This window comes from Magallana gigas, chromosome 8 (genome assembly GCF_963853765.1).
Source record: "Magallana gigas chromosome 8, xbMagGiga1.1, whole genome shotgun sequence".
NCBI classification, from domain to species: domain Eukaryota; kingdom Metazoa; phylum Mollusca; class Bivalvia; order Ostreida; family Ostreidae; genus Magallana; species Magallana gigas.
Genome location: NC_088860.1, coordinates 12,558,916 through 12,580,270, shown reverse-complemented (window position 1 = coordinate 12,580,270; position 21,355 = coordinate 12,558,916). Strand labels below are relative to the sequence as shown.

General features: G+C 33.3%; 2 protein-coding genes and 1 long non-coding RNA gene across 9 annotated transcripts in view; 1 reads left to right on the top strand and 2 right to left on the bottom strand.

Moving 5' to 3' along the window:
* LOC105328926 (vitamin D3 receptor) overlaps window positions 1–4,684 on the bottom strand; it is a 94,512-nt gene extending 89,828 nt beyond the window's left edge. Inside the window, exon 1 of one of the 3 annotated variants that reach the window (XM_034471591.2) lies at window positions 4,563–4,684. Coding sequence is in view for 2 of the 3 variants with exons in the window: in XM_034471595.2 (XP_034327486.1) it covers window positions 4,563–4,566 (4 nt within the window). In the remaining variant the exon portion in view is untranslated. The remainder of the gene's footprint in view (window positions 1–4,562) is intronic. The other 2 variants (XM_034471595.2, XM_034471592.2) reach the window with 2 other exon arrangements.
* The window catches only part of LOC105328925 (uncharacterized), a 76,298-nt gene extending 68,027 nt beyond the window's left edge, over window positions 1–8,271 (top strand). For 3 of the 4 annotated variants that reach the window (XR_010708567.1, XR_010708568.1, XR_010708566.1), the window contains one exon: window positions 3,311–3,509. This is a non-coding gene — a long non-coding RNA (uncharacterized lncRNA). Of the gene's footprint in view, window positions 1–3,310; window positions 3,579–5,834 lie in introns of those variants that run through there. The other variant, XR_010708565.1, reaches the window with a different exon arrangement.
* Window positions 8,272–11,870: 3,599 nt separating this feature from the next.
* On the bottom strand, window positions 11,871–19,760 carry LOC105328928 (hydroxylysine kinase). Of its 2 annotated transcripts, none has more exons than XM_034471610.2 (6): window positions 19,633–19,719; window positions 16,655–16,924; window positions 15,327–15,437; window positions 14,198–14,325; window positions 13,666–13,840; window positions 11,871–12,809 (listed from the first exon to the last, which is right to left on the bottom strand). In XM_034471610.2, exons 2-6 carry the CDS (start codon window positions 16,902–16,904, stop codon window positions 12,334–12,336), a joined length of 1,140 nt encoding a protein of 379 aa, XP_034327501.2. In that variant the 5' UTR covers window positions 16,905–16,924; window positions 19,633–19,719; the 3' UTR covers window positions 11,871–12,333. The 2 variants fall into 2 exon arrangements, with proteins under 2 accessions (XP_034327501.2, XP_011428298.3); XM_011429996.4 differs by having other exon boundaries at window positions 11,872–12,809; window positions 19,643–19,760.
* Window positions 19,761–21,355: the final 1,595 nt, after the last annotated feature.

The window sequence follows — 21,355 nt, the reverse complement described above, 5'->3', positions numbered from 1 at the left end:
ATATTTTTTTGCAACTGTTTTCAAGAAAAGCGTATACAAAGCTAAGGTATATGAAAACACAGTGAAAGTTCCTTTGTGGTTATATTTTCCTTATTAAAAAAACAGGTTTCCATGATTTAGTTACAAGGCATTCTAATTGCATGGACATGTTCAATCTCAGATACCAGAGAAGTGTCTCTTTCTCTATATAATCTAGCTCTTTGCTTTTAAAAGGCATATATTTACATCTACTGAGTATGATTCCCTCTATTTCTTAAGGAAATTAATGATTGTTAATTCATAGCTCTATAGAAACTGACAGGATTGAAATCTACACGCCCTATTTATCAATTGGTCAAAACATACAGCGGCCTAATAAAATTCATTGACTGCTCAAAATAATCATTATAATCAATGTCAGACTCAAACTCCCATTGGCGACAATTTGGCTATTTTTTTAAGCTAATGTAATGATGTACATTATAATTAACAATAATTTAGTTAATTCAACTTCATTTTTACAATCAATTTATTAATTTGTTAATAGAAAGATGTAAATACGAACAAAAAATATGCTTTCTATGATGATTCATGCTGGTTATGAAAGTAGGGATCATTGCAGATAAAATTTACATAACCCTCTACCATGGGTAATGTATTTTTTCTGCAATGTCGCCAACTTCATATCCAACATGAATCACCGACGAAAGCATTTTATTTTTTAAATGATTTTGAATTTCAAATTCTTCAATCTTATTCATTAATTTTTTTACACATATTTTTAAATGACACAATACAAAGGAAAAAAGTTTTGTTTTTTCTTTATTTTAAAACATTTGATCTAAAACATATTGTTAAGAATAATTTTAGAAAATCACTTGTTTTTGATGATGGGACATTTTCTTGTCTTTTAATTTTCATTGTTTCTTTATTTCAAAATATTTGATTTGTAAGAGAATAATTTAAGGAAATAATGCACTTAAGCAAAGGGACCTATTTTTGCCTCCTAGTTTTAAAAGTTCTTTTATTTTGAAATATTTTGATTAATCAGTTGGGCGTTGTGAAGAGTAATTTCGAAAGCACTTGTTTTTTAACATTTGGAACGTACAGGGCCTTTTATTTTTTCTGATGACAAAATGATTCTGGAGAAAACAATGTGATGATCAATCCATATAAGGAAAGATGATTTTGCAATAAATAAAAAAATAACCATTTTATGATTCCAGAAAGAATCTTTGTGTGGTAGCATGCATCACATTATACTAGTACAACTGAAATGATTTTGCAAGCTGATTCTACTCTCAACTTGATATAAAGGTTGATTTTCATGCAGTGCTTTCGCTTTTGTAACTCGTTAAGCAATGATTTAACTTTGTTAATAAATTTAAGTCCGTGTGTATTGTTAGGACAGCTAGCTTCTTTTTAATCAAATATTGGTGGAATAAATTAGTACACAATAATATATGTATTTATTTATAGAGTTTAAGGCAAAGCACTGATTGGGAGTGGGGGGGGGGGGGGGTGAAAGCTTTGTTTTTGATATTTTATCTCAATCTTATTTTGGCCTTTAGAATCATTGTAAAAGCCCAAAGGCTTGAAAATGTTACACACAAATGGAATGTAGGAATTTCTGACCTTGACCTTTAGGCCTCAAAATCAATAGGGGTCTTCTTTAGGCCATAGGGAAAAGTTTGTTGCAAAAGCTCAAAGACTGTTTGAGATATTGCACTGCAACAAAAGTGTAACACACAGACAGAATGACAGAGAGATGGATTGTAAGACTGATGTGTGGACAAACAGATGGACACACCCAAATTTATATTCTCCACTTTTAGTGAAAGCAGGGGACAATTAATTTGTCTCACTTCTTTAAATCAATGAAAAACTTCATACTGAATCAAACGTTATGCATTTCAATATTTACACAAATTTAACTGACAATTTTGTTTTCCAATTGCAATATGTACTAGGCCATCCTTTAAAAATTGTTTGTTTGGAATTGCCACCTGGAGGTTTCTAGACCCAGGAGGAAAGGATGGGGGTTTTTTTTCTTCCAAACTTGAAGTTTTATAACTAATTAAAAATAGGTAAAAAAAATAAAAATGTCCATATTAAAAAAAAAATTCTAATTTTTTTGCTACTAAAATTTTATCAGTATGGGTATTTCAATGAGGCAGGAGGAAATTCCAAACAAACAACAATTTTTTTTTGGCCATAGCTGTTTCAATTTATAATAATTTGTTATATGATTTGCTATATTTCTACCCCATTTCTGAAAGTATATTTCACTGCGCAATAGATTTTTTAAAGCAAAAATTAGGTACAAGTATTTCCATTAGTTTTTTGACTAAAAAAAAACCACAGCTCGTTCATTAAGGTAAAAATGGTGGTGGAATAACCCCTAGCCATACATGTAAATTCCAAGTATTAAGAAAAATATGTCCTTTATTTGGACTTTATGAGAAATTGCAGCAAATTTTTTATTTTTGTGAATTAAGTCATAAAAACACAAAGAACAAACTATGTTGACAAATTTCTAGACTGCTGTAACTGAACAAATTTTGTTTTGTGTTTTATTAAAAAATCTGAATGATATGATGATTTTTAAACTATTTGTGTAAAAGTGGGCAAATATTGGACTTATTAAATACAATCCTTTTTTGAAAATTCTTATTTAAATCGTGTATAATATAAATAATCGGTCTAAATTATCGAATATAGAAATCAAAACGCCTACATAGGAAAACAGGACTCTCGAAATCAATAGCCTATTTGTGGAACTTTTTATCTCTGAAAGAAAAAAACTACAATCACTGACTAAAAATCTAGCTGACACTAAAATACCAGGCCTATAGCTATATAAAACCATTATCATTCTGAAATTGTGAATCAAATAAAAGCAAAAAGCATCACTAAAGCGTAGACAAAAAAGGCACCTTATTAATAGCTATTTCAAATCGGCAGTCAGACGGGCTTCAACAAAAAAAAACAAAATTTAGGAATTCAAAGAGCATCTTGCCCATAGTAAAAATGTCTTTTCTTGATGTGAAGATGAGGACTTTTATTGAAATTAAGGAGGAAGTTTACCTCTAGCTATCAACCTGCTGTACGATTTAACTGTTTGTAAAACCCTGAATTTACATACTTTGAAGATGAGGCCAGCCTTTATGAATCAAGACAATTTGTACCCATGTGTTGAAAGGTTTAACAATTAATGATAAAAGTTTACGGTGCTTTTCATCTCGTATTTTGCATTAGAAGAGGATCGAGTTACTCGTAATGAAATTTTTTGGTCTTGGAATTAACTGAGATATGTCGCCTTTTATTTCAGAAATAAGATGTGACAGAAGACAATATGGCAGAAATACATGAATGGGCGCAAGCTGCGCAACTGTCTGATGTATAAGTACAGAGAATTGGACTCCAAGTGATGTTTTATCCACCTCACAGAGGGGATTGATAACAACAGATCTATGTGTAAAGGACTGGTGCCAGGCAATCCAATGAAACAAAAATGGACAATGCATGAGCTTTTTTCCCAAACAAATTAGTACCCTTTGAAGCTACACAAGTAAATAACTTGTTTGCTTCGATTAAAGGTTTGTTCTCATAAATTGTTGTCTTAGATGTTATTTGTGTGGGAATCGCATCTAATTTAAATCATCTTGCATACCCCCTAAACATCCATTCAATTCCAATCCCTCCCTTACCCCTCTCTACACTCCAACCCTTCAATCACAAATTATTTCTGTATATGCAGAATCTGCTATCCAACCAATGCAGTACAAAAATATTAGGTTCCAAAAGCGTCCTTTGTGCCGCAAGAGGTTTGAGTTAATTTTCACTTTACAGAAATTTTAAAAGATAAAAGATATGTAAGCCTATGACCACAGCTAGAGGATTGAAAGTTAAAAGCCTCTACATTGAAGTTTGTGGTCAGAGCTACTAAGAAAGAAAGACCATATTACTATTCTTATTACACATCAGCATATTTCAAACAGTACCTGTTTGAATACAGAGTGTTAAATTATAGCTCGTTTTGTAAAACATCACAGCATATTCCCAATATTCGATCAATATACCATTTAGATAATCACCATTGGTTTCTTCTGATTAAAAGACGTCACATATGCCAGGTCTTCAACTTTTCATCTTGTTTACAATAAATGCATTATTACATAACAAATAATCACATGTTTATGAGTACTTTTAGCATTTTCTTATCAATTTGTCAATATATTTTTGATGCATATATACACTTGAGACTGCTAACTGATAGAAAAATGCACAGATTGCAGTCAGATTTCTATATAAAAGTTTAACTGTACTACAAGAACAGTAACTCTTCCTGTTTTCCTGGTGTTGTCACCTTAAACACAGACCAGTGAATTTATTCAATGCATTGCAATTGACACATCAAAGCAAACACCGTTTGATTGCCGATTCACTACCAGTATGTTAATATTTTAAATGAAAGAGATGAAAGTGTAAAATAAAACAAAACAAATTCTGGGGCATTCAAAGATTTCTTGTCAAACAGAAACATAATTAAGACTATCGCCTTCTGTTACAAGAAAACTCACCCATGTTCCGACTTGATCTTCGCTTGTTCTGAAGTTTGGAACACCACTATCTTGTATCTCTTTATTGTTGTTCTTCACTGTCTGCCTGATGATCTCTCGTAATTCACACATCACAAATCAACCTTAAAAGGCATTAAAAGAATTTGCAAGTTTCGATCATCTAAAATTAAATCAACTTCAAATTTTTAACGTGATCTTTATTTTCAACAAAACATGCTTATTGAACAATTCTAAAAATCTGAGCAAAAGGATACACTCCATACTAAGAAATTAGAAGTCTCGATTAAAAAAATATATTAATTATTTAATACTGGTACATGTATATAGTACTTATATCAATTGCCAACAGGGCCATTTTTGATTACACTTTATAACTTAAACTAAAAGATGCATGTCACACATAAAATTTTGATATTTTTTATCGAACATTTCATTTTAATAATCATTTCTCATTTTGACATCACAAATGTGGCAAGTAACAAATCTTTTGATTGTTGTTGACCGAAATGTAATTTTTGAAAAATTATTATCTAGCTGCATTAAAATTAAAGTTGCACATAATTTTAATGGATACTTATCTATCCATTAAGTATGACACATTGAAGCAGTTTACACTTACAATTACACAGTTACATATGCTATCAAAGATGCATAATACATTTACATATGTCCTTTGTAGATCATGTCTACAAAGAACTATATATGATAGTCAAATTTGGCCCCCATAATTCAGTATTTTTAAAGTGATCCATATTTTTATTTTATAAAAGAGTTGACATAAAATATTTTTTTCACCTATTGATTTGATCTATATGCACTCACTGGCAGTATATGACGTCAGAATTGGCTCTTTTTTATAATTCAATCAAAATCAGTCAAAAAGTGACAATTTTTCTATCTTTGTCCCAATAGGAAATATAGAGCGACTCTTTGAACAAGAACGAACTTTTTGTCACTTATAAGTACTGGAGAGATACATCTTTGGTGAAAATATTTTGTTTGTTCAAGCAGTCACTAAATGTTTCCTTAAAGAAAAACTGCTTTGAAACAAGCAGTTTTATGCTAAAAATGCGAAAATGGCAGGAAAAGGCAAACTTTATGTTGTCTTATTTTCAAATTGTGGGCACTAAAATCAAAATGAAAATTATGAAAAAACTTCAAATGTATACTTGAACAAAAAAAACAAAGAATTACGGTAAAATGACACTGTTCATTTAAGGGGGCCATTTTAAACTCAAACCATGTATAGTCCTTTTCGAATATTCGTTTCAGCCCATCTGGTGGGTTCTGTAAATCCTGTAACTCAGTCAGTGTACCAAAAAAAATCCTACACCATAGAAACAAAAATACAGAACATTTGTGGCCCGAGTACTTATGGTACAAGATTGCACAGATATGGAAAACTAAATGCTGCAATAGGCATTCTCTATTGGTGCTCTAAGTGGTCAGGCCAACAAAATAAAGTTTCCACTCCTCTATATAAAATACTATCCTTCCACTTTCTGTCCTGTCTTGAAAATACATATGAAATGTTTAATTCTATAGTATTTTTACATATGATTGTACATGTATATGGAATACAAATACATATTGTGGGTTGTATTTCAGTATCAATACTACATGTATTAAATTAATGTACTGCTTTCATGGAATGTGTTTATAACTGCTCATACATGTACATGTATGCAAACCTGCATACCCTTGCATATGTGTTTGAAAACTTGGCATGTTTTATATCAGATATAAACGTCTATGCTTACATAAGCGGTACAATATTTATACATGCACTGCTCTTTGATATATCCTTGTTATTGTATAGCTGCAGTTCTGTTTCATTACATCTAGAAATCATTTCATATATTTGCAACAGACTAAAATCTTGTAATGTGGAGCTAGACATTAATATTTTTTCCACCTATTTCAACTAATATCTGTTAAAATCATGTATTGATCATATGATTGTTTTTAATGTATATGACACATGAGGGCCCTTTATTGGTGAATAAACATATCAACAGAGTTTTTGAAATCAGCCGTACTGGCAAAACCGATCAATATTTCAAATGTCCGTTAATTTTTCTTACTTAATCAGTCAGAATGTCCGGCAATATAATATACTACTTCAAGACTTAACATCTTTACACGCAGGATTTAAAATTTTGCAAACACCTTCAATTGACCAGATCGAAGTTTACATGCATTGTAAAGGTCAATCGCAACTTCTCGGGCCTTTCCGGCAAGCTCGGAAAAACACCTCGAATGTATTAACATCACCAGATGTTAGAATTTTACACAAAATGGAGTCGCTTCCCATCAAATTCAGTATCCGCTAAACAGTGTTGTATGTCGCTTCTGTGTTATATTTTAGGGTATATCATTTACTTTAATGAAGTCTAGCTTACATCTCAACAGATCGTAAAATGTGTTGTATTTATATCAAGTTTTATAAAAAGGGGGGTTGTCATGGACACCTAGGTAATACATTCGTTTTTCCGAGCTTGCCGGAAAGGCCAGAGAAGTCGCAATTGTTGTAAGGGTAAGGCTACCGTAATTAACAAATTAAGGTCTCCGACTGCTATTAACTGAAAGCTATGATTTCCAATTTATTTTACAGTCACAAACTATGTTTAAATTTTAATACCAAAAAATGATAACAAATTTAAACCCTTATATAGTTTTTTTGTGAATTTATGCCATTTGTTATGTTTCATCATTTAATACAACCATACTCTGTAAAACAACATGGCTCTTGTCAACCATGAGAAGCATGCAGTCACTAGTTTAGTTTGACTTTCATTTTACGAGAAATTTAGACGGAATTTGAAATATTTGTTAAACATTTACAAGAAAAACAGAAAAAAAAGTACCTTGATGAAATATCCTGCGCATCAAGCATTGACCAGTTTCAATATCTATTAATAAGGCGATTATGAAACATATGCTTACATTTTCAATTCAATGAAATTAAAAGTAACAGGTCTAGGCAACCTCCGTTTTTGGAGGATAGCTCAATTTCAAGATGGCTGCCAATTTTTACCATATATGGAAAGTTGCTTTGAATTGTGGGTGAAATTATCCTCCATTTTTGAAGGATAGCATGGGTATATTTTAAAGGCTTCATGCATATCTTTAATGAAAAAATGCAAGCACCAGACCATATGGAAATTAAAGTTAAGGAAACAAACTAATGATTGTATGCGGCGATTTGAATTAAATTCTATGTATAGTATTTTTAAAATATTACATTGTCAAATGTACTATTAATCAAAATGATACCATTATTTTTATAAATATGAATTAAACTGAATTTTCAAAAAAAATGTGAGAGTCTTCACATAAAATATTTTTCATTAAAATCAGCCCTGCAATAATACAAACTTTAATATTTATTAAATATTATCAATAAATATAATTACTGACAGCTAAATAAGGTGAATTTTTGATTGTCTAGTTATTAAAGTTTATGTCAGAGTTAACTCCCTTTGTAAAAACTTCATCTGAAAAGATCCACCAGGGGGCGCAAGCATCTATCCTCCAATTTTGGAGGATAAAATCAATCCATTTTTTCCCCATTTTTCTTTTAAAATGCATTTTTTATATTTTATTTGAAAGTCAAAAATGTACCGTGAATATTTGTTCCGATCAGTAAATTTCATAAAATCAATGGTCCACTTGACCAGTGAACTTTTTTTAAATTTCAAAACCTGTATTAAAGCACAATTGTCAGATTGTAGTATTTTCATTCTTAGCACAGGCACCTGACGTCATATATTTTTCTCATAATAAAAATAATACACCGCTTACCTAATAATACACAAGGTACCCATCCCCGCCATCTTGGATTTTTTTAAAACTGTCACATCGCCGTGAATTTTCGCTTATAACTCAGCGGTAACATTTTTCTGCGATCATCTCCGCCGTCCGATCGGTCACTCGATTTATTAGCTTACTGCTGATTCAACCAAAACGGCCCATAACATCGTTTATTAATAAAAATATCTCCTCATTCTGCATCTACTGCTGCTGATTTGCGACAAAAGGCTAAAGGGTGGACGGAAGTTGACATCTTTGCGTCATCTTTTGGGATATCCCTTTTCTGATTGGTGCATTTTTTGCAGTATTTTATTAGGGAAAAAATGCACCAATCAGAAAAGGGATATCCCAAAAGATGACGCAAAGATGTCAACTTCCGTCCACCCTTTAGCCTTTTGTCGCAAATCAGCAGCAGTAGATGCAGAATGAGGAGATATTTTTATTAATAAACGATGTTATGGGCCGTTTTGGTTGAATCAGCAGTAAGCTAATAAATCGAGTGACCGATCGGACGGCGGAGATGATCGCAGAAAAATGTTACCGCTGAGTTATAAGCGAAAATTCACGGCGATGTGACAGTTTTAAAAAAATCCAAGATGGCGGGGATGGGTACCTTGTGTATTATTAGGTAAGCGGTGTATTATTTTTATTATGAGAAAAATATATGACGTCAGGTGCCTGTGATTCTTAGCTATTGGAATTTTTTTTAAAGAACACTTGTTCTCTTTTGAGAAGTGGGCCCACCCCCTAAAACTTTTTTGGTTAAGTTAGACCTAACCATTAGGCACATAGCATAATAGAGGGTTCACCCCCCCCCCCTACTTTTTCTCGCAGGAAATATAATTGTTCCTAAATTTACCTTTAGCCCCCCCCCCCCCCACCCCCACCCCCTAAAACTTTTTTGGCTAAGTTAGACCTAACCATTAGGCACATAGCATAATAGAGGGTTCACCCCCCCCCCCACCCTACTTTTTCTCGTAGGAAATATAATTGTTCCTAAATTTACCTTGAAAGATTGAAATATAGAGTCATAGGCATAGGCATGCTAATTCTGGTGATCTTCACTAAGTGTTTATCTAATGATTTTTTTTTTGCTGACAAGATGTTGGGTAAGTCTACCTTAATTCCCTCTACAATTTTCAAAAACGATGCTGATGTTTCTCTGTGGAATCACAGGGGCTCGTCACGAAGTTATTTTATTGTATAGAGGTGGTAGATATAAAAGGTTGAAAAACTTCGTGACGAGCCCCTGTTGTAGAATATTGTGATTTAGCTAAAAGTCATTACATCCTCTCTTAGTCTGATTTTATCATGTTTATGACAGATGGAGAAACCAGACAACTAATTAAACACAATATTTTCACACTTAAAACAGTTTTATTTCATATATGATATACACATGAAAAAGAGCAATGTACTACACACCTTTCACCGGTATCATGGTTATCAGCTTATCATCAGGTTTCAAAAATGTGGAAGGAAAGACAACCTTTCTGTTTTGTGGCATCATGAAACCCGATCCACGTCAAGAAACGCGGGAAAATATCCGTGTATCGATCCCGATGAAAATTGTGCCTAAACATGCTAAGTGCCAATATTTTCCTTTCCTAAATTGTTTGAGATTTGAAACATGTTCAAATTACCAAATACATGTATTTGACCCCGGTCACACTGTCAAGATTTAGATATCTTAGAGGGACTTGGACACGATTTGACTCAAAATTTTCAAATTTTATTTTTCCATTTTCAATGTTTATAATGATAAATATAGAAGTTTATATAAATGCTATGTCAAAATTTAAAAGTCAAATATTAAGTTAGAAGCAAGATACAGTGTTCATAATTCTTTGTTTTGTAAACAAAGATCGAATATTTCATTCCGTTTACATATGTGTTGTATTAGTGAAAGTTTCAATCAAATGTAGCTTTCTTTTGTTGATATTTATGAAGATATTGAATTGGTTTAAATTGTTTTTTTACATGCCATTTTGTCTAAGAAATGCTTATTCTCTACATTACATTTGTTGTAAACAACTATAAGACTGGAGCTTTGTTTACATAACAATCAATTCTTACCTCTGTATCTCGCTTGTAACTTGACTTTAACATTCAATATTTTGGTCAATCATTTAAAATGCACCAATAAACCATTTTATACAAAAAAATAAAAATAAAATTTTTGATCCCAAATCGTGCCAAAGTCCCTTTAAGCAATGAAACTTTTTAAAGTTACATGTATATTGCATGTCAGAGCAGTGGCTGGTCCGAAGGGTGAGTATCGTTGTTACATGTATATATAATCCGCAATACAAGTGATATGACAAATTATGACAAATTATATAGTATATAATGTATATCCTGTCAACCAGACCCTGCGCATCTGTTAAAGTCGGAACGAGTCTTGGCGGTGTTTGTTCTTGAAAATGAATAAAACGGCTTGAAAAAGTCACATGTACCAAGGTCCGCATTTATATATATGGCCATGGTCCATGCAAATCTACAATTTCTTTCAATTCTAACCCTGACTATGTAATCAAAGAACGCATGGTTCTGTGACAACAGAGATTGCTGGTAATACTGTGCATTCATCGTGTCGGTATTGAAGAAGCCGGTGGGTTTTTCCTTTTTTAAACCATTTTTTTCTATTCAAATATTGAATTTGTTGGCCAAATATTTAGCATCATGATCTCATTTTACATACTTATACTATTTCTTTAGTATTACTTTTGGTTTTTAGCTTTTTCAAATCATGTGCATTGTGCCTGTTTAGGAATTTGAAGCTGTTAGTAGGTAAAGTGTATAAACTAAAACCCAGTACATGTTCATAAAACTCACGTGAATATAGATGACCATGATAGCATCGAAGTGTCGGAATTTAAGATATCTGTGACTAGAATTTACAATTTAAAATATGTCTCATTACATTTGGACAGCCTTTGAATAATTTGAAACTATCATTTCTAAATTTACCGTGGTAACATTTTTTATTGGAATTACGGAACTTTTAAATGAAAGTAATATAACCAGTTATACCCTTCCTGCGCCCGCCAGTATTTTCAGTAGAAGGACAAACTCCCTCATCACCTTCAGTTGATTTTTAAACTTTAAGTAATCTATGATTTTATCTGCATTAGAGAAAAAATCTGAGCTATTTGGTGAGTCGGATGATGTCCGATAAAAAATCGTCTGCTTTGTATGCTTTATCAAAAGACACGACAAGCTTCTTAAATTCCATGTTAGGATATACTTACTACATAATCTATCCACCCTTTGAACAAATTCTAGATCCGCGCCTGCCTGTCCTATTGGCTAGAAAAATTCATTTTTATTGAGGGGGGCTGCATTTGATCATTTTTGTTATTAAATTTTCACTGATTTATCGATTATCAACCTATCAATCAACAAGTTGTGATTTTGTATCCCCAAATGGTTGTTCGTTCTGTCCGCACGTCCATCTGTCTCTGTGCCTATAAGAAAATACAAGAAATCATATTGACGCAAGCGTCAAATGGGCCGCAAAAATATAATTGTTGTATGAATCATTGGTTGTTTACATAAAAACACACCACAAAGAAGAAAATAAGAGTTGGTTGTTCAAATATTATGGTAAATTTTAATATACTTTCAGCAACTTGTTTTGAAGTTCAACATTTTAGTATTATCATAAAGAATCGAGTTCGTTACTGTAAGCATTTCTAACGGTAATTGTATGATCATTTCCATAGTATGAAGTAATGGAGAGCACATTGATTTGTACATTACTCTAATACAAAGTTCAACTTATCATTTTTCTCTTGGAGATTATGTATTTCAAACCATTTTGGTTGTTTTGTTTTTGCATTGTATTGAATGAAAACTTAATGCATCAGTTTAATACATGATTTCAAGGGACCACATGATAAAATAGAAATGGATTAGTTCAAATTTTCCGGAGAGTCCGAATTCTGTATACAGCACACTACACAGATTCCTTGAACTTAAAGGTTAGGTTGTACAGTTTAAGCACGCTGTCCCATGAGTCGAACACCTCTTGGTCTGACCTTGCACACAGTGAAAAAAGCTGCTCCCAGCCACGGGCCTGTGTTTGTAGCACATAGGCGGCATTTTCTGGTTCCATGGACGCTGTGTAAGCACCCAATACAAGAGTTTGGATAAGGCGCCCTGCAATGCAGATTTTCAACACAGACAAATCTGCAACAGAGAGGGGAAACTCGGACAAGTAACCCGCCAGAGCGTGACCACCTAGTTCGATGGGATCATCCTCTGCGCCTGCGTTAATCATGACGTAACAGATGAGAATGGCGATCTCAAACACATAGTAAGCTTCATTGGCATCTCCAAAATCCAAAAAACCGACCACTTCATAATCCCCGGGCAAGGACGATGACGCCTTGATAAGGATGTTATTGTCACTGAGGTCGCCGTGGATCATACCTGTATATTAACAGACGGACAATGTAAGACTATCATGTACAACCACAGTGGATAAAGGAGGCTGAATGGTGAACAAAGTAACATGCATCCCTATAGTTTTAAACATAATATTTGTTTTTGATTGTTATTGACTGAGTAGCAATAAACTGTCGTTTAGCAAAGACAAGTTCCAAATACATGTATTATAGCTTTAAAGGGGCATGGTCACGATTTTGGTCAAATTTTGTTTTTCTGTTTTTATTATTTGCAATGCTTTAGGAATGCATTTCTAATGATCAAATGAAGTTTTGGTGCCAGTCGTTGAGTTTTAAGCAAGATACAGGGCTCACAATTCTTCGTCCTGTAAACAAGGCTCGTGCCCTGTTTTTGTTTACATAGGTCGAATATACCGGTAAAAATCTTTTTCAAGCTGGTTTGTCTATCTTATTATTCATTTTAAACATAAATAAACAGTTCCTAACGATTAATACATTCATTTTTGGTCTAAAACTTAAATTTTCAATTCAACATTCAAAATGTAAACAAACGCTTTGTTTACATAGCGAATAATTGCAAGTTCTGTAACTCGTTTATAACTCATCAAATGACACTCAAATTTTGGTTGCCTAATAAAAATGCCTTACTGAAGCGTTGTAAACATTAAAATCGAAAAAATAATTTTTGACCAAAATCGTGCATGTCCCTTTAAAGTTTGAATGTTTCCTTCATCTTTTTATAGAGCTCTTCTCTTCAAGGAGGTAAGTATAGTTTAAAAATGGCAACGACCACCCAGTCCTCTTAAATGTGTATTACAGTATTATCTGAACACGCGGTGGTAAGTCACGTAAACCAATCACCAAGAACTAAATGGGTATACCTTTCTTGAGTGTGCTATAATTAGACACCACGTATTCGTCGAACTCTTTGACTACTTTCAGCACTGCCTCCTCCTTTTTCACATCCTTCAGACAACCAACGAACTTGGTAAGTTTTGGGACTTCCGTTAAACTCCATATCCGCTTGTAGTTTGAAAAGGCTGGGTCAAAGAAATCCTGCAAGTTTACAGAGAGACAATTCGGACAATGCTGATATAACAATAAGTAATTGCATGGAGGGTGTAATACTATCATAATGCCGGTTTTTACTGACACTAAAAATTAGTATTTCCATATGATCGAAAAGTCATTGAAAGAACATGAGTGCATGAATATGTAACCAAATACATGTATTAAAAATGTTAAAAATGCTAAATGCTCATAATACACGATCGAGACCCCTTTTACTTGCAATGACAATACATGTAATTATAAATCTTACACAAAAGTAGTTAATCGATGTCTGATCGGATGCCTTTTACAAAATAGTTAACATGTATATTTTTAAGAATGGCAAAATTCTGGATTTCTCACCGAACACGCTGCATTCATTTTTCCCGCTAATTTTCCAACGCTGTGAACAAGCGATGGAGAGTATCTGACCCCCAAGAAAATTTTTCCGGGGACGTAAGTAAATAGGCGAACTATAAATTTGGCGTCTCCTGTGGGAAGAAGTAACCATACAAACACAACATATCTAAAATATAAACATAATTATTTAAGAAATAAAGTACGAGTTTTCGTGAATGTTGCAGAATAACCTCCGAGGTCGAGAAATGTTGTTTTAAAATATAAAAGCCGAGGCGTTAGCCGAGGCTTTTATATTTCAAACAACATTTCGAGACCGAGGAGGTTATCCTGCAACATTCACGATAACAAGAACTTTATTTCTATTCTACTAACAGCCCAGTATTTCTACAGATCGTTTCTCCTATAGAGAGACGATCTAGGTCATTTTGACGGCTGTTCCGTGTAACCCCAACGGTTTTGTTAGTAATGTTTACATGTGTATCGATCAAAGGAATCACATGCAGACGACAGAATTTTTGTTTGGATTTTTAATACTCTTCACTTATTTATAAAATATCTTTGACTCATGTTCCTAATATTTTAAGGGCAATTTAATACGATTATTACTACTACACGTGATATATTTTATGTAAAAACACGCAGTGAAAATGTGGTAGGGAGGTCCTAGGAACAGCCGCATTGATCTCTTAAAAATAAACATTTGAAGCAATACACATTGTTTTGACTGGAACTAACACGTGAAATTGACATGATTTTAAAAAAAAATTGCGGTTTGAAGTTGTACTTTCATGATCAGTGCGAGACAAATAGGTATTTCTGATCTGATAATTTACTGATGACGTTCGTGGTATATTGGAGAATAATGTCCGCGGCATCTCTTTGATCTCGGCAATAACTGTAGTAGAATACATACTAATATTTGTTCACAGATTTTTAGGAAAAATCAAACATCGAAAAATATATCAGAAAATAATCATTATGCATATTATAAATATAGAGCAACTTTTTGTTGTTGTTTCGGATGGATATATTTAATTCATACCTCGAGACTTACTCGAGTTAGTCGAATGTAGACAGAACTCAAATCGTTACAACCATTTATAATTGCTGTTCTACACTATCATACCGTTACCTGATCGCTCCAGCGTTTCCAGTGACCACAGTTCGTTCCGCAGGTTCGGTAAGGGACGGGAGGTACATATACCCCTGTCTGCCACATGTAGAATTAAACGATTCTGGGCTTCTAAAAATCAATCAAATATATTTGTTTTATTCGTAATAGTAGAAAAATACAGTATGGTTTCTGTTTTAAACTAATGTTTGATCCGTTTTCAAAATGAAAAAAATCCTTCGATCTCTGATTTCATATTTTTTTTCACAAAAATTTCCCGCATACACATGCAAAACAAAATCAAAGTACAGAAGAACTTACGGGAGTTGATTTTATCGATGGTTATTTATTTTAAAATCAATGATATGTTATTTTGCATGACAAGTACGGGTAGTTTCTAATCTGTATTTGAATTATGCACATTTTTATAACATGAATTTTTGGACTTTTTCGACACAAGAATGTTAATAAACTCCCATGAGAATCATGTTAAGTTATACTTAAAGATAGAATTAATTCAATCAAACTATGTATCAGTGATAGAAATATTTCTGGAAAAATTATGGATCCAAGCAAACGTTCAACCGAATGCTTGGCTTAATCTCCGACAAGCAAGAGAGACTCTCTGCTTGTCGGAGATTTACGGAGACAGCCGAGCGTCGAGTTGAACGAGACTATATTGAACTCTGGCGTAAGAATACATACGACTACAAATAATATCTAAATTGTTCGTACCATTTAAAATCTGACTATTTTCAAAGTATTTATAAATAAGTTTCCTTGAAAAACAATGCTTTAGCATACATTTTATCGAATTTATAAGTTATTTTCAAGAACTAAAGTCCTGTCAGCGGCGATGATTTGTACCAGGCTTGGGGCGAATTACATTGTAAAGTAATGCATTACATTACCATTACTTCATGAATTTGGGCATTAAATTACCATTACCATTACTTGATTTTCTTGAAGTAATGCATTACATTACCATTACATGAGTAAAGTAATGCATTACCATTACCATTACTTTGTTTTAAAAAAGTAAAGCTAATAAAGAGTTTTTGCAAATGATTCAAATATAAAACACTCTTTAACATATCTACGGCTTCATGCTCAGTATCAGTGTTTGGACCTCAGTACAAATTTTGTACTGAGGTCCAAACACTGTTTCACTTTCGGTTTGTCAGAGTAACTGCATAGGAGAGTTGATTAAAGTCAACTCCCAAAAAATCATGTCAATTTTCTTGTTTCGTGTTTTGTTTTTTTTTGTTTTTTTTTTTCGTTTCGAAGTTTACGATAAGTTTTCCAAACACGATGCTACATGCCTGATGCAGTAAATATATGCCCCTTACCTATTGCTTCTGGAAATTTGGAATCGAGAGAGTTCAGTATTTTTAGAACATATCCATTCTCGGATAAATTGACTTCATTGGAGGTGTCCACGTGGATATGGAAATTCTTGTCGTCATAACTACTGAGCTCATCCACTTTAATGGCGGACATCCCATACAGACGCTGAAGCAGACGGCCCGCTTCCTCCTTACTTACATCCGGTTGAACCTTTTCCCCAGGATTCAACACAGCTTTGCTTTCGTCTGTCATGACTGTTTTTCAAAAACATCCTAGGAAATAAAATTACTATAACTCACGATTTCATACATCTTTTTACTTTTAATATGTATAACGTTACGTGTTATTTCATACGCAGCACTGCATGTTAAGGGTTCTCCACACACTTGGAAACACTAGTAGTTTTGCATACAAGCCCATTGTCCTAAAATACTTAAAGATATGGATTCTTAGCATGTGTTCGGCTTGAAAATGACCAAAAGAAAATTCAATTTTGGGGGGAAAAATCAACTTTTACAATTTTACCGCTCTTCATGAAAATAAAAGTCTCTCCAGTATTCGAACTCGGGACCTGCGGATTGATAGACCGAAGCTACACCTTGCGCCACAGAGATATGTATTACACCGAATTTTGCCGATATAAACTGTTTTGCAATGCGTTTAAATCGCCATGTTGTGACGTACTGTCATAAAAAGTAGAAGTCACGGGGTGTCGAGGATCTTTAATGTGTACTATGAAAATACAATGGAAAATATCATAAAACGATGTATCTATTATTACAAAATATTTATGTCAAGTAATTATCCTCTCACACAACTTATTTCGAATGGGATATAGCATTGCTGCTGGGCGTGTGTGTGAATATGTGTACAAATTTACATTCCGCATATTTTTTTTTAGCATGTTAAGTGTTTGGAAAGCTACTGCAGTTATAACGCTGTAACACACACAGGGCACCTGAAAGGTGAAAAATGACGAGTGTTAATTATGTTTTAAAATTAACGCTGTAAAATGCAACGTCACAAGTGAAAATTAAAGTTCGTGCGCTTGTGGCTGTTACAGTGGCTCTTCCATTCATCTTCCATCTGATTGAAATTGCCCTTAGGATAAAATAGAACTTTTTAAGGTATAAATCGCATTTGCAGGCTAGGCAAGAAGTTAAAAATGTAAATATAAGCATTAAATCATTATTTTTTTGAAAGATATAGTCTCATAACTGCAGTGGTGTGTGCATACAAATTTTAAAACCGCGCGTTTCTCAATTTGCATGCACACACAGCAGCAGTTATAAAACTATATCTTTCAAAAAACAATGATTCAATGTTTTAGTGTCCATTTTAGCTTAACGGCAAGCCATCGCACGAACGTTTATCAAACTTTCGTACACTTATTGGATATGGTAAAAGCACAAACCCTATTACTTATTTTTCAAGTAAATTTGTTAAATTTTTATAAAAATAAACAACAAATATTTCCAGTAGCAACAATAAAGCTCATATGGAACAAAGTTCATATGGAACAAACAGCCAAAAGCCGAAAAAGTTTGTAACTTTTCAGTCAGAGGCAACAGGAGTTTGGGCTCTTTAAAAAATCCTAGGCCTGCAATGCCTTTAATATCAGTTTGAATTAAAAATGGTAAAGAAAAAAATATTTTAAAGATTCGAACTATGTAAAAATTAAAAAAATAATAAATATGATTCAACGTACAAAGTCCATTAATGTGTGAAGTGTAATTTTCGAGTGGTTTTTAACGAAGTTTGACTGCCCCCCCCCCCCCCCCCTCCCACCCTAGGTAAATATTTAAAATATATATTGTAGATTTAATAAGGTTTAGCAACCTGTATATGTGTCTTTGAAATCAACAGATCCGTTTTTTTCATAAAAGGGGGGAATCAACTTTCTACATTGCTACGTGCATTGTTTTAAAATCCATTGTAAAGAAGAAAATGTTTGTAATGCAAGTTAATAACGGGGACTTCAGTCACTTCACATAGTTATAATGTTGAAAAAAAATTAAGCACACATGCAGAATATTACATTATCAAGCGTTTCAGTAACTTTATTCTAACATTCATAAATCATGTATCCACATAACCTTTTCATGTGATTAAAAAAATCAAATTTATAAAATGTTCTTATAAAAGTTAGTACAAACTTACCAGATAAAATTCTACACTTTTTTATATGCAACGTTGCAACAACAACAAAAATTACATCAAATTCATTTGCTTTGATTTTTTATTTCATACAAACTTACCAGATAAAATCCTACCCTGCTGCAACAAAAAAAAAATTACATCAAATTCATTTACTTTGATTTTTTATTTCATCTGCAACTCCTTTCGGGAAAATTAGCATAGGAAGCGCAACGCCCTCTTTGACCAAAATCGTGACCATGCCCATTTAATGCAACTATGTCTGTTTACCTTCTCATCACTCAAAAGAATATTGAGTAATTTTAAATAAAATAAAATTAACTCCAAGATGAATAAAAAAAACAAACCCTTTTTAATAATTAAAATTTACATCTATTAAATGTATTTAATTAAATTTTTTTTTATTTCAAAAAATAATCTTGAAAATTTGTTATTTTTTCATTGAATTAAAAAAGTACCTAAGGTCAATAATTGAACAGACTATAGTTCACCTATAACTAATTTCCTTTGATCTTTGACACCCTTACCTGTGCACCGTTCCCACTTAGCTAAAATCAGTCACCCATAGAAAATTCAGAATTTTAGCTAAGTGGGAAGACACCAGTAAGATGCATGGCAGGATATCAGTATATACCCCTACTTACACGTACCATTTTTAACGTGTGTCGAAAACTCTTTTAAAACATGCTACATCAGCACATGTACACTGTATAATTATCACCGCCCCTTTCAATTTCAAAACAGACCCTCGAATTCAATTACGAATTCAGTGACCACCAATGACCTGGTACAGCTAACATGTTCACATATAAGATTTACCTACATGTACTTACCGTCCTCAGTCCGTTATGTTTAATCACAGCAAGATGACCTAGTTTAGACTATGTTTGCTAATCTGGGTTATCCTCGTTAGCTGCCAACAAGCTACCATGCAGTAATAAATATTTTCAAAGCCTTTTTATCGACTATTTAAAACCTTTTCCGAACCCGATTACACTGTTCACTAACTAAAACTTCTATAATACATTTTTTTTTTTCTTTACATCAGTATTCGTTTTTAGAAAGAAAAAATACATTTGACGAAATAAAAACCCAACAGGGACAGACAGATAAGCTACATTTACAAGTTCAAGGTAATCTACACGTACTAACATTGTATTTACAATGTTTACAAACATGTACTTATATGTAAAAATTCGTCAACACTAAAACTGGAGTTGCATATTTTTCCTTCTACACTTAGATGTACGCGTACACTGGTTTGCTAAACCTCTCTATAATAAAGAAAAATGTTAAGGCGTTATTTTCAGAAATACACATGTATAGTACCGATATCACCCTCACTTACAAGTAAGCGAAAATTTGGTAAAATCGCCTTGAACGTTTACCGAATGCATCATTCTAATGCACCATGCTCGTAAACACACCAGCCAATAGGGCTTTATTCAGTTCTTTGTGCTTCCTTTCATTGTCATTGGTCCTTTTCAGACTCACCATAAGTTAGTGTTAAATCCGTCTCCGGGCCATGAAGGCGCATAACGCCGGTGCTTATCCCCAATTTTTGTGGTGCTTAGCGGATGAGAGTCATTGACTCCCCATGGATGGGACACCAGTATATCGCAGGTTAATTCCCAGCGTAAACCAGTACCTATTTTCAGCTGGGTGGACTGAGACAATGTAGATAAAGTGCCTTGTCTTAGTGCACAACACACAACATCAAGTGACCACAGTGTAGTTTGAACCAGCGACCTTTCGGTTACTGGCCGCCTATGACCACTGAGCCATCTGCTCCACTTTCGTTCCAGAATCTCCGAGTCACAATAAATCGGATTCGGAATCTGCTTGTAAAATAGTAGAATCTTATACTCATAGATTAGAGTATGAAATCTCTACAACATAGGGTCCATTCGACACCCTGGCGCTTTGCTTTCTTTCGAACTTCAACTTCTAATATTGGGGTCTTATCCCTTTTGTCACAGGGAACCAGTGCTTATATTAAAATTGCCACTTTTTGAGCTGGAATCCACTGGGGACATTGTTAACTTTGGGGTCTGTTGTCAGCTAGATGACGCAATTCTTAGGTTCAGCTTTCATATCTTAAAGCATGAAACCTCTAATAAAAGGTCCATAAAGCAAATTTATTTTCAATCGGGCTCGAAAAGCTTCAAATTATAGTCGATAAAACAAATAAAATTTCGTTCTTCTATCTATTGGAAGATTAGCTTCTCTTAGGTGTAGAAAAATAAGTGTGATCATGATATTTTACACCAGATTCTATAAACATTTGCCAGAGTTATTTCTCTTGCATTAGAAGTTTCACTGTAACTTACGGCATCACACCGGTATATATTGTTTTCAGTGTATAACACTATAGAGGAAAATTAAAAACCAGTTTGAATTCTTCTTGAGAAAATATTCGGAAATGATGTTATTTGTTACCTATCTCATCAGCTTACATCTAAAAAGGGCACAAGATACGGCATTTTCTCAATATATCTATATACATACGTAGTTACAAACAGGTCTACCCTAAAAACTACGTGTTT

Bases quoted from the DNA above. Each gene is read 5' to 3' on its own strand.
- LOC105328928 (XM_011429996.4), bottom strand. From the start codon at position 16,904: ATGACAGACGAAAGCAAAGCTGTGTTGAATCCTGGGGAAAAGGTTCAA. The intron at 14,326-15,326 runs GTAACGGTATGA...TTCTTCCCACAG, and splicing joins GGAAACGCTGGAGCGATCAG to GAGACGCCAAATTTATAGTT. The intron at 12,810-13,665 runs GTATACCCATTT...GTTAATATACAG, and splicing joins TTATAGCACACTCAAGAAAG to GTATGATCCACGGCGACCTC.